Source organism: Lipotes vexillifer, unplaced genomic scaffold (assembly GCF_000442215.2).
Source record: "Lipotes vexillifer unplaced genomic scaffold, Lipotes_vexillifer_v1.1 scaffold914, whole genome shotgun sequence".
Taxonomy (NCBI): Eukaryota; Metazoa; Chordata; class Mammalia; order Artiodactyla; family Lipotidae; genus Lipotes; species Lipotes vexillifer.
Genome location: NW_006780388.1, coordinates 1,111,789 through 1,125,658, shown reverse-complemented (window position 1 = coordinate 1,125,658; position 13,870 = coordinate 1,111,789). Strand labels below are relative to the sequence as shown.

At 46.0% G+C, this 13,870-nt stretch overlaps 1 protein-coding gene across 2 annotated transcripts in view; it reads right to left on the bottom strand.

Annotated features, from left to right (window-relative positions):
- The window catches only part of CREBBP (CREB binding lysine acetyltransferase), a 137,221-nt gene that overhangs the window by 76,499 nt on the left and 46,852 nt on the right, over positions 1-13,870 (bottom strand). For both annotated transcript variants that reach the window (XM_007453481.1, XM_007453482.1), the window contains exon 3: positions 1,264-1,440. In XM_007453481.1, coding sequence (XP_007453543.1) covers positions 1,264-1,440 — 177 coding nt within the window. The remainder of the gene's footprint in view (positions 1-1,263; positions 1,441-13,870) is intronic.

The window sequence follows — 13,870 nt, the reverse complement described above, 5'->3', positions numbered from 1 at the left end:
CTTCTCATTGCAGTGACTTCTCTTGTTGCAGAGCACAGGCTCTAGGTGCATGGGCTTCAGTAGTTGTGGCTTGCGGGCTCTAGAGCACAGACTCAGCAGTTGTGGCGCACGGGCTTAGTTGCTCCGCGGCATGTGGGATCTTCTTGGACCAGGGCTCGAACCCATATCCCCTGCATTGGCAGGCAGATTCTTAACCACTGAGCCACGAGGGAAGCCCCTTTTTCTGATTTTTAACAAAAACAAAGAAAAAGAGATCCAACTCTTCCTGCTTCCAACAGCCGCAAAACTCTAAGTACTGTAAGCAGTCAATTCCTTAGTTTTGGCAAATATACCAAGGTTGTAGAAGATGTTAACATCAAGGGAAGCAGGTGATGGAGATACAGGAATTCTTGGCTGTATCTTTACAACAAATACTTCAAATTAAAGTTTTTTAAAAATCAAAAGACAAAAAGCAACTTTTTCTGAACATAATCCCCCAGCTTTCTTCTGAGCCTTCCCAAATCACTCTGCACAGCTATGTGGATGGCAGCCCTGGCAGGGCAGGCCTAGGGTAGAGGAGAGTGGCTGCTCCAGGCCCTGATCCATCGCTAAAGGCACATCAGAGACACAGAAGCCATGTATGCACGGTGAGGTCCGACAAAAGAACACACTTCCCCTTAGTGGCCGGAATTAAAAGAGATGCCATTTTGTGGCACAAAAGGAGCCATTTTCCCATTAATATCTGGGTTAGTTAGGTTGAGAGTTCCAAGGGTAGTTTCTATTTTATAGGTAGGAAATCTCAGGGAGAATGAAGACATGTGAAACCATCTGTCAAGTCAGACAGGACACACACATCTCACAGACAAGGTACAGTTCTCTGAAGATAAATGTCCTTCGTAACAGAAATGGATGGACTTCTACTGACAGCTGCAACCACTAACAGACAGCAGTGTAAAATAGCCCATCTCTCCAATTCTCTTGGCTCTACTGCTGAATCAAGAGAGTGACCTCTGGAGGAAAGTCAAAATGACGCATGGACATGAACCCTCTCCCTCCACATAGGGACCTTGGGAGGACTAGGTGAATCATCTTAACTAGCCCCTTACGGGCAGCTCATCACAGAAAATTAAACTCACTGAGAGAGTATATGCATAAGAAATACAGGTTATTTTCCTTTCACCCATGACGCACTTTTAGTTGCAGATCTTCACTGTCAGCACGGTAAAATTCACACACCAAAGCACCCACTGGAGACCCACAGCTCTGAGACCAAGGGCAACTTACCATGTTTGGCACGTTGGTGACTGAAGCATTCTTGATGTCTGCAGCGAAGGGAGGCAAGCTATTGACCATGCTCTGCTTGCTGGGCAGCTGAGGGTTCACTCCAGGAGCTCCCATCTGCTGCCCTCCAGTTTGACTAAAGGGTTGTCCAAATGGACTTGTGTTACCAGTCATTCCCATCTGAAACAAAAAGAGCAACGTCAGCCATCCTGACGCGACCACATATGAAAGGAAGAGCCTGAGAAATGCTCACTTTGACCCACTGAAGCAAAATCATTACTTCCTGTAAAATCTTCATTTCAATTATAAATTAAAGGCTCATTCTCAGGGTTCACAATTAGGATTATGAACAGAGCAACTTGCTCAAACAGCTACAGACTAAAGGCAGGAGATTAGTGAAGCTGCTCCCAACAACCCCATCTGTCCCCGCCTCCTAAATATCATCCCAAGAGCCAGCACTTTTCCACCCTTACCCCTCAGCCATACTCCTCACGCTAAGTCCCCTACCCTGAGAGTGGCACCGACCCATTAAGATCATTTGGAAAACAAAACCTTCCAGAATAATTGACAAAGGGGAGCTCCTTCAGTTTAATCCTTAATTACTCTATAAGTAATTAGTTTCTTTCAGCTACCACCCCCCAATCAGATTTAAGTTTCCATTAGTTCAAAATGCACAGCAGAAATACTGACAAAGAAATGATAAAATGTCTGGGATCTGCTTTAAAACCTAGTGAGGCAAGGGGTAGTGTCAATGAAAAACGACTGGACAAACATCGGTGACTCCTCACCAGGGGAGAGGTGTGTGGGGGGGTTATACTAGCCTCTCTAATATTATAAGTATTTGAAGTTTTCCATAATAAAGTCTTATTTTAATTACAGAGAAATAAAACAAACTGTATAGTCGATAAAGCCAAGAATGGAAAGGAGGAACCCCACCTATGCCGTGGGGTGGGGCAGCAACCAACCACAGGAGTCAGAGATCCCCTCCAGTCAAGAGACCCTGGCCAGGTTCCCGCCAGACCCCTCAGCTCTAACCTCCACATGCATGAATCCGGGAATCCCCACAGTGATGCCCTGCTGCTCAGCCACCCCCTCTGGAGAAGCAGAGTCTCATTACTAAGAGAGTGGCTTTTCTAGTCTGCCTGCTTTGCTCTCTCACGAAGTTGCAACAATCCATCTGCTGCCTACTGCCTGCTCTAGTTTTCTGGTGTCCTGGTGCATCTGATGTTTAGAAACTGGGAGGAAGGAGTCTCCTGAAGGGAAGACCCCCCTTCCCTAGGGGAGAGAGTTTCCATTCAAGAAATCACAGCTCAGTTCTCTCCACCAACCTCACATGGTGACTGCACCAGCCCGTTCACGCTGGTTAACTCACGTTCCTTCTATGGACCTTTATCTCACCTGAAAGATGAGCGTCTTGCACAAGACAACTAACTGCATTACTTCTTTCAGCTCTAAAATTCTAGGCTGCAAACAAACAGATGCTCAACACAATCGACCCCTTCTTGCTGAAATGTCCGCATAAAAACACAAATAAAACCAAACTACTGTAACCAAAAAGATCTTGTCCTGGCATTTTCATATGTACTGGTGGTTTCCACACATAGCCCTCACAGTGGTACTTCTCAATTTTTTGAAAGTGAACACATTTTAGCTGCCACTTTTGCCTTATTTGCTTTACACGAGTAAACTGAAACAAATTTAAATTCAACTGAAATTCAAAGTCAACTTGAGAAAACTGAAACAAAAACAAATTCTTTACGAAGCCCACCAAGTAGGCTCAACTCTGAATTCAGATGATTTAATCAAGGTGAGACTTAATCAGCAAACTTTTAACATAAAGGACATTTCTGATTCTCAACTAAGTTCCTTCAGTTGTTATCTGAAACTCAGAAGAACTGAAGCAAAAATCTGTATTTTCATGAAGTGTTACACTAAATTAACTCCACGTAATGATTACTTCTTATAGCATTCTGCATAAACTCAAACACTGCTCTCAGAGCCCCAAGAATTTGGGGAAAAAACATGGTTATAATTTCCATTTCCTAAATTTCATTTAAAATTTCTCTACTTAGGACCAAACATGTCAGAAGACACATGCATCAATTGACCCTCCATGAATCCGTGCTCACAGTCAGCCAGCGTTTACCTAGCGCCTGCTATGAACCAAGCCCGGTTCAGAACACATTCAGATGCAATTTTCCTACTTGTCATAGAGCCTGCTCCATGTAACCACCAATCTGATAAACAAGAAAAATCAATGTTGTTTTGGAAGTTTCTAGTATTGATGAATCAAAGTGGATGGCAGCTGGGGGGTGGGAAAGGAGACGCAACTGTCCTTCCACTGACGCCAACTGTCCAAGGCAGTCAGCCCTTTGGTGTAGAGGGACATAAATACCAAGAGGTCAAAGAGCTTCCAAAGGGGAACTGTGTAGCTCAAAGTTCATCAGCCCTGTTAAAAACGTCTAAGGCTCTGCGAATATTGAGACGGTGTTCACACGATCACCTTGCCAGGGTGAAAACTGGGTGGGTGTGTGGTCTGGTCAGTTGGCTACTACTTGCCTGGTAAGCCTCTGGGACAAAGCACCAAAGTGCTGTGGACACTGACAGATTTCATCAGGAAATCTGTTCTCACCTTTTCTTCTTGGCCATTCCAGAGTGAAGGAAACCTCTCAACATGGTTTCAATCCTCATGGGACAAGAACTAAGGTAAAGTCAAAGATCACAGACAGCAGGTAAGAAATGGCCAGCTCACAGGAGGCTATGTGTCTAAAAAAAAAAATTGGGGAAAATCCAACCCTCAGCCTATGACAACACACTCCAAGGATGAACCAAAGCAAGTCACAACCACCTTCGGGATCAGGCTCCAAGGTCACGGCTCAGCTCCCTGGTGCAGGGCCAGTCCCTCCTTAACATCAGAGCTAACAGAGGCCCAGGTAAGGACAGTCCTCTAACAGGCCACCCAGCCACATCAGCCAACTAGGTCCCGTGGTTCCAACTACCCCCTGGCAGAGCCTGGTAGAACCGGAAGGCTGCTCCAGTCCTAGCCTGTAGTTTTGAGTAAAAGTCCTTCACTTCTAGAGATTTCTAGATTTCTGATTTCCTGTCTGTATCTCTTCTCCTTTGATCAGATCGAACATTCCCAAGTCTAGCTAACACATGTTTTTTTTTAGCACCAACGTGTTCTTTAGCTCATGATGAAATAGTATAAATCGAGATGTTTGTCTAACTCCAATTAATAAAATCAACGTATTTCTTTTAATTTCCCAACAGTTACTTGATAGCAATATAGCAAACTCTATTTTCTTTTTTCTTTTGTTTTTTTTTGCGGTACGCGGGCCTCTCACTGCTGTGGCCTCTCCCGCTGCAGAGCGCAGGCCCCGGACGCGCAGGCTCAGCGGCCATGGCTCACGGGCCCAGCTGCTCCGCAGCATGTGGGATCCTCCCGGACTGGGGCTCGAACCCACGTCCCCTGCATTGGCAGGCGGACTCTCAACCACTGTGCCACCAGGGAAGCCCCAGTAAATTTTATTTTCAACTGAAGCTTATCAGATTTTGGTTTAAGGCTGCTACAGAACCAGAACACAATCTTTTCAATAATATTCAAAAAGTAGAACAGCAGGGCTTCCCTGGTGGCCCAGTGGTTGGGAGTCTGCTTGCCGATGCAGGGGACACAGGTTAGGGCCCCGGTCCGGGAAGATCCCACATGCCGTGGAGGGGCTGGGCCTGTGAGCCATGGCCGCTGAGCCTGCGCTTCCGGAGCCTGTGCTCCGCGACGGGATAGGCCACAGCAGTGAGAGGCCCGTGTACCGAAAAAAAAAAAAAAAAAAGTAGAACAGCAGAAATAGGCAACTGTTCAGTTAATGGTGCAGTTTATATAAGAACAAATTAAAGCCTACAGAATAAATATTTATATTCTGCCTCATTCAGCAACAGCCCATACATGTTAAAATATCCTTTCACTCTATTCTTCCAGAGCCCTTTTAAGCATTTAATTCAAGTTCAATCTTAGAAAATAGGAAAAGTTAACTATGGTAAGTACTGAAAAAAAGGCAAGCTCTCCCATAAGGAAATCTAAATTAAATAATGCTTTATAGGTCTACCAAGTGTCCCCATGAAAACGCATTCTTGTAACCAAGTGTATCAATCAATCATTTGAGAACCTACTTACTCTGTTGTCTATCACTTCAATGAGACAATAAAGACATGTAAACTACAGTCCCTGTGTACCAGGGAAGAACAAACTAGATAGAAGGTAAAAAAGACAACCTCCCCCAAACCCCCCAAAACTAGTGCCAGATCCTGAGGCCTACCCCCTGCCCCAGGATGGGATTAGGTATTAGCCTTGGCATGACTCTAAAGCATGAGACCGGATGAGGAAACCTGTCTTTAGGGTTTAGTCCAAACAAACCTGAACAATGCCTACACAAGCCTCATGAAACAAAGGTGTCCGCAGCAAATTCTGTTGATAGCACCTGGCCCATCAGTCAAAAAATGCTGAAGTTCTGAGCTGTTAGGCAAGAAGGTGAATGACAGACATCACAGAATAGGGACAGAGTAGACGATGCTTCTCTACTCTGACAGACACATACTACAGATATGCTATGGAAGGTTCAAAACAGGACACGACTCTGTGGCAGTATTTGTCATAATAATATTTATGACAACCCATCCTAAATCTATCTTTGGCACAACACCAGGATGAAACTTCTTGCCTTCCTGGAACATACATCTCCTCTGTGTCCTTGGGCCCCAGTACATAGTGGGTATCAATTAGTATTTGGGGAAAGAACCAAATAAATGAACACTCCAAGAAACCCACTGCATCATGCAGCCCACCCCTCGGAACAACAGAAACCCCAACATCAGCCCTGAGGGCAGGGGGGGAAATCAAAGAACCGTGCCCCAGTCACAGAAGCCAGGCACAGATAAGGGTCACCACTGGGTGAAGCGGGCACTGGGAGAGGCAGCAGAACAGGCTCCTTTCTGTTTTCTAAACAGTCACCACGAGGATCTCAGCTACTAGCTGCAATGGACAGGCTGTCAGTCGACTGGCCTGTGCTCAAAGGTTGAGTACAAAGAGCATATGCACTCGGAGTTGGTTTTACAGGACAAATACAATTTTGTGCCCCATGACAGCACAGACAGGAGCCTGGCCTGGCTGTACAACAGGCACTCTGTGCTTACGTGCACTAGGCCAGCAAACCTTTGGCTTTGGTGCAAGGCCTCAGCCAGGCCCCAGCCCAGAGCTTCCCACTGGTGCACTGCGATAATGGTCCATCAGCCTCCATGGTCACCTGTGGCTGCAAACGGCCTCCTCTGCTGAGCTCAGTGTGGGACAAATATTTCACTTTCTACTTGTGTCATGATATGACAACTATCAACATAATAAGAGAACAAGCCGTGGGCTGCAAAAGAGCAGGGAGATTCTCTCCACCACACTGCACTAACCCGGAGAAGATCTCTACTACTTACCGAATTCATCTAATCAAATAAGGTAGTAACTGAAAACCCAAAGTACTAACTAGGGGTGTTAAGGAGAAGTAACAATGATCATGTAAATTTCTCCCCAGAATAGGTTTCTACAATAGTAGCAAGCCAAGTATTCCTTTTCTTGCTCTTTCTTAGGAAAATGGGACAGAGAAACACTTTCTTTGCAGTTAGGGCCACCACAGGTTGTAGCTTCTCTACCATCATCAGCAGCCCAAACTCCCTTGGGATGAGACAGTGGGCCTGGGCCTGCCTGGGAAGTCCATGGCAGGCAGGGGTGACTGGGCGGAAACGTCTGTACACATTTTGTGTGATGTGCATTTCTGAGAGAAAAGGTCCATTATTAGATTCTCAAAAGGGGTCCTAAGATCCCCTAAAGATTAAGGATGCCTGCCCTTGGGGAAAGCAACTCCCTCTTCCTAGACCTCAGATACCCCTGCCACATACGGGCCTTTCCCAGTAGCAGACTCCTGTCCAGAGACGTCAACCACTAACGTAACAACGACCCTCACAAATGAAATCTCCCCAATTTCCATCTCCAAACATCCTCTTGAAATGCACACTCACAGGAAGGATCAGATCATAACTATTTTTGAGCTAAAAGCTTGATGGGGGACACACTGTGTGACCATTTGAGAATACAGGGAAAGGGAGGTAAAGAGGGCAGATGCTCAGGACTGGAGCAGGACAGCCAGAAACACGCTTCCACTTCATGATTTTACTTAGAGTCCACCAGGGCTTCAGAAATGCTTCAAGTGGCAACAAATGTTGAGTTTGATGTGGTTTCAATGAGCCCACTAAACACGCTTTTTCAAAAGCTGAATTCAGCAGTTTCCTCACACCTTGATATACACTTAAAACCACACTACACACCAGAGCAATCAGAGGAAGTACCGCTGTGTGTGTGTGTGTGCGCACGTGTGTGCGTAACTGGTGTGACGCTGGTCAGGAAACAGACAGAAAGAAAACAAAATACAGCCTTCAGCGATAAGCTTAGTAGGCACAATAAGACAGGTCAGAATTGTCAGCTGGAAGGCCTCAGAGAGTTATCTAGTTAAAATTTACACTCCGTTGGGCTTCCCTGGTGGCGCAGTGGTTGAGAGTCTGCCTGCCGACACAGGGGACACGGGTTCGTGCCTCAGTCCGGGAAGATCCCACATGCGTGGAGCACCTGGGCCCGTGAGCCATGGCCGCTGAGCCTGAGCGTCTGGAGCCTGTGCTCCACAACGGGAGAGGCCACAACAGTGAGAGGCCCGCGTACCACCAAAAAAAAAAAAATTTACACTCCATGGATGAGGAAAGGGTGGCCCAGAAAGCGGAGGAACACAACAAACCAGCTGGTGAACCTGCCGTGATGCTGGCCCTGCCCTGCCCCTCCTAGAGGCGCCACCGCCGCTGCAGGCTCGTTGCCCCCTCGCTTAGGCAGAGCCTCAGCTCCTCCAGGAGCACCCGGAATTGCACTGCCCAGACTCCCACAGCCGAAAGGGACAGGCTCAGTCCACCAAGACCAGGTGTCAGCAAACTATGCCCCCAGGGCCAAAGCAGCCCAATGCCTGTTTTTGAAAAAACAAAACAAACAAAAGTTTTATTGGAACATAGCCACAAATAAGATTTCATTCTAAGAGACAGTAGGACATTGTGGTTAAGTACGGAGGACCTGGTCTGCGGGTGGCTCTGCCACTTGCCAGCTGTGTGACCTTCGGCAATTTACTTAAACTTCTCTGTGCCTGAGCTTTATCACCTGTAAAGTGGAGATGATAGCACCTCCTCTCTTAGGGTTATGTTAGAATTAAGTGGATTCACGAACATGAAGCACCAAGAAGAGTGACTGACATGTAGCAGGTGCTACAGGTGCTGGCTAGTATGTTATTATTTGGCTTTGTGGGGGGGATCATTTTACACTAGATGTAGTTTCTTTCCGAAGTATGCTTAGGGTACTAATTTAAAAACTGAACATTTTTCAGAGACTGTGTGATGGTGGAGTGGTTCAAACAGGTAGGATCAGAGGGAGAAGCGAGCTGGGATTACTGGCATTTGATTATGAGACATTTGCAGAGAAACATGAAATAAACTTGTGACAAAAACAATCTTGTGCATTCACCAGTTGTAGAAATACTTTTAACAGACAATTATGTTCAAATTGTCCTAGTAAATCACAAAGTTTCCAGTTTCACTCTAGATTGTTTTCCAGCTTAAAAAATAATTAATACTCAGAATGTTCACTTGGAACTTAAAATAGATCATAAGCTGTAACAATATATTATCAAAATGCCCTAGCCTAACCTTCCTGGGTTGAAATTTAAATCAAAACATCGAAGAATTGAACAAGAAAGAACATTTTCACAAAAAAAAGAGATTGATGTGACTCCCACTTGCAAGCTGGCCACGACAAAGCAACGAATGTCCCATCTGATGTGGCTTCGACCTAACCTGACAGGTTTATTAACCTGAAGTTTTTAGCATCTTTCTTCACATGCTGGTACACACATAAAACCACAAATTCATATAAAGTATGTAAAAACAACACAATTTAGGATGCCATGAGCAAAAAGCTGCCAAATAATTTGAGTCACAAGTATTCACTCTTTTCAATGACCAAGAAAACCAAAAAACAAAGCAAAAAACAAAGCCAAAAAACCAGAACTACCCCAGAGTATGGCCATATCATTTGTAAAGCCAAAAGCATTTTCTCCTGGCAACCTAATATTGTTGGGAGAAAGCCAAGAAAAGCAGTTTTCATGGAAAGACATGGCTGTGTTCAGCTGTCTGCTATCACCCACTTGCTCTTGGAATCCTTCCAGTACCTCAACTTGGCAGATAAAGAGTAAGTAGAAATATGCAACAAATCGCAACGCCAAAGCCATCGTCTGGCTGTCCAGTGTCACCTGAAGTAAGAGAACTGGGAATGAGGACCCTGGGCATGTGAGCAGCCCCCCTCGCTGAACTCAACTCTCAGAAGGACGCCAGCTTTGAAAGCATTCAGGGAAATACACAGCCCCCAAGTCTGAACACTCTCCTTAGACTAATAAATTGCAACTGGAAGATGGGCAGAAGTATTTACTGACTCTCATGGTACTGCCCTTGGATGATATGTGGGCAGAATATGACTTAGAAAGAACGGTGGAAACTCCTAAAAGGAAGGTGACAGGACAGCAGATCACTGCCAAGGCCTCAGGCCTCATTTGTAGTTGCCCAATTGTTCTAGAAACTTCTAGCAACAAAGGCAGTGCCCTAACACTGTTGGTATCCCTCACAAGTCACAAAAGTTAGACACACCAGCTCTCCAGGGTACAGTCTACATTAATTCACAAGCAAAAGCACCAGGCCAAGGTCAGTGGGGTAACTAATCCTGACTCTGCGGCTAATCAGCCGTGTGACTGAGACAAACCTCTTGCTCCAAGTTTTAGTTCTCCTCAGCCGTGAGACACGAAGCATTTAGATGACCACTAGGTGATCTTTAAAGTTCCCTGTGACCCTGGACTTCCCTGGTGGCTCAGTGGTTGAGAATTCACCTGCCAATGCCGGGAACACAGGTTCGAGCCCTGGTCCAGGAAGACTCTACATGCCACAGAGCAACTAAGCCCGCGTGCCACAACTACTGAACCTGCACTCTAGAGCCTACGAGCCACACTTCTGAGCCCACGTGCCACAACCACTGAAGCCCATGCGTTTAGAGCCCGTGCTCCACAACGAGAAGTCACCGCAATGAGAAGCCCACTTGCCGCAACTAGAGAAAGCCCGCGTGCAGCAACGAAGACCCAACGCAGCCAAAAATAAATAAATTTATTTTTAAAAAGTTCTTTGTGATCCGAAAAGCCAGTGACTTTCTTGATTTTAAACAATCAGCCCTTGAATTGTATGATGTCTGTACTCCTGGAAGGCCCAGCTACCCGTAATGAGAGGCAGATGGGGACTCGGATTCTGTGTGGCCAAGTGCCGGCCCCTGGACTGTGAGGACCTCATTAAGTCTAGGCTCCCTGTGGGGTGGCCAGCGGCCCGTCCAGGAGACTGGGATTTTGTAGGGCGCTCCCTGCCACCCGCACTGCACAGGCCCCCACGCTTTCCACAGCTTCACATCCTCCACGCCATTTCCCAAATCATGTTACAGGAAGTACCGCCAAGCCAAGGTGAGGGTGATAAAACTTAAATTGATTGCCTTCCCTAATTCTTCAAGTCCTAACAGTTTTTAGGTGGGAAAGCAGCCTCTTTAGGATTGCATCAAAGCCAAGTCAAGGCAAGCCCACAGTGGCTATGGAGAAAGAGGAAAGAGGAAAAGATGATAAAAGAGTAGGAGAGAAAAGGGGAAAAGATAAGAAAAAAGCATTTTATTTTATAAGGAATGAATCTGTAGAAAGATGAATTTTAATTTACACTGCAGCTCAGCTACAGCACAATGGAACAGAAAGCCAAGTTTTTTTGTGTTTTTTTGTGTTTTTTTTTGCAGTACACACAGGCATCTCACTGTTGTGGCCTCTCCCATTGCGGAACACAGGGTCCGGACGCGCAGGCTCAGTGGCCATGGCTCACGGGCCCAGCCGCTCCGCGGCATGTGGGATCTTCCCGGACCAGGGCATGAACCCGTGTCCCCTGCAACGGCAGGCGGACTCTCAACCACTGCGCCACCAGGGAAGCCCCGAAAGCCAAGTTTTTAATAAACCTTACCCCGACCCTCTACAGGGCAGCTCTCTCCTGTTAGGCCAAGAAGTACCTACTCCATGGATTTACAATCCACTTGAAAAATGATGAAACAGAGCAGGCAGAGGAGACAACAGAGGAACAAGGCGACGTCCACACAGATAATGCGTGAATTCAGGGGAAGGAGAGGTAAAGATGGGACCGAACAGGCAAAGAAGGCTGTAGGGAAGAGAGCTCATGATTATTTCTAGCAAAATTTAAAAGAGAAAGAAAGCTGACATTTAAGAGAATTTTGTTCTTCCTCTCCATTGGGGCAGGAAAACTAAACAAGTCCTTGTAACAGACAGGTGATCAGCTTCACTGCTGGGGCAGGAGGTGAGTCCCGGGACGCAGGGTGAGGACACAAGCCCAGTGTTTTCTGGGGCCTCCTCGGCTCAAGAAAAGGAATGGAGAGGATAAAGTGTAGTTCCACCCAGCTTATTAAATGCCATAAATCTCAAACCATAGAACATACTCAAAGACATATCACTGTTTCAAATACATGTGGCTCTACTTCTAACCAAAAACTGAGTTGTGTAAAGTCCTAACAAAAACATACTTGGTATAGTAAAGTGTTCTTAGTCATGTCCACTGGTGCAGAGACATGGCTTTGAGGACACACAGAGGTACCTTAACACTCTACAGATGCTGCACCTCACTCCGGAAGATAATGTAAGTGAAAGCACTTGGAAAATGAAAGTGCAAAATCAATGTAAGGCAGTAGCGGTGGCATTTAAAGTAAAATAGTTCTTTTACTATAAAAACTCACCCATTACTGACAAGGGGAAAATGTTCCTTGTACAACATTAACTTCTAAAAAAAGGATTAAAAAAATATAATCCCCGTAACACATGCACACGTGTGCACACACATACACACAGAGCAAGGAAGACAGAACACCAAAATATTTAATAAAGGGTTTAGAGGTGGTTTTTATTTTTTAAACCTTTTCTGTATTATTCAAATTCTCTGCATGAAACATTATTTTATCTAAGGAGGAAAAGTTATTATTATTTTTTGAATTTTATTTATTTATTTATTCTTGGCTGCGTTGGGTCTTTGTTGCTGCACGCAGGCTTTCTCTAGGTGCAGAGAGCAGGGGTTACTCTTCGTTGCAGTGCGTGGGGTTCTCATTGCGGTGGCTTCTCTTGTTGCAGAGCACCGGCTCTAGGCACACAGGCTTCAGTAGCTGTGGCTTGCGGGCTCTAGAGCACAGGCTCACTAGTTGTGGTGCACGGGCTTAGCTACTCCGTGGCATGTGGGATCTTCCCGGACCAGGACTCGAACCCGTGTCCCATGCATTGGCAGGCGGATTCTTAACCACTGTGTCACCAGGGTAGTCCCTATTATTTTTTTTTAAATAAATTTATTTATTTATTTTTGGCTGCGTTGCATCTTCATTGCTAAGCACAGGCTTTCTCTAGTTGCGGCGAGTGGGGGCTACTCTTTGCTGCGGTGCGTGTGCTTCTCCTGTTGCAGAGCATGGGCTCTAGGAGCGCAGGCTCAGTAGTTGTGGTGCACGGGTTTAGTTGCTCTGTGGCATGTGGGATCTTCCTGGACCAGGGCTTGAACCCGTGTCCCCCTGCATTGGCAGGTGGATTCTTAACCGCTTCGCCACCAGGAAAGTCCCGAAAAGTTATTTTTAAAAGCCATTCTCTGCTCAAACATGACTGCCCACAATGACAAGATGACACACTGTTGGGCTGCACACCTGTACTTAAAATATTAACTTTTTCATTTTTAAAAATTAAATTTAATTAATTAACTTTTTTGGCTGCATTGGGTCTTCGTTGCTGTGTGCGGCTTTCTCTAGTTCCAGTGAGCAGGGGATACTCTTCGTTGTGGAATGCAGACTTCTCATTGCAGTGGCTTCTCTTGTTGCAGAGCATGGGCTCTAGGTGCGCGGGTTTCAGTAGTTGCAGCATGCAGGCTCAGGAGTTATGGCACGCAGGCCCTAGAGCGTGCAGGCTTCAGCAGTTGCAGCACGTGGGCTCAGCAGTTGTGGCACGCAGGCTCTAGGGTGCGCAGGATTCAGTAGTGTGGTGCACAGGCTCAGTAGTTATGGCACACGGGCTCAGTAGTTGTGGCTCATGGGCTCTAGAGTGAAGGCTCAGTAGTTGTGGCGCACGGGCTTAGTTGCTCCGTGGCATGTGGGATCTTCCTGGACCAGGGCTCAAACCTGTGTCCCCTGCATTGGCAGGCAGATTCTTAACCACTGCACCTCCAGGGAAATCCCTAAAATATTAATTTTAACCTGTCATCGGACACTGAATAAAACTAGGTAGATCAAACTGATTATGACTGTCAAGAGATTACTCTTGGGTGGTAATTTAAATCAAATTCACCCCGGTTATAACATGGTTGTAAGTTGTCACACTTTGCTCTAATGTATTATACATGTGACCAGAAAAAAAGCCTGAATGAGGCTCAGCCACTCAGACATCTACCA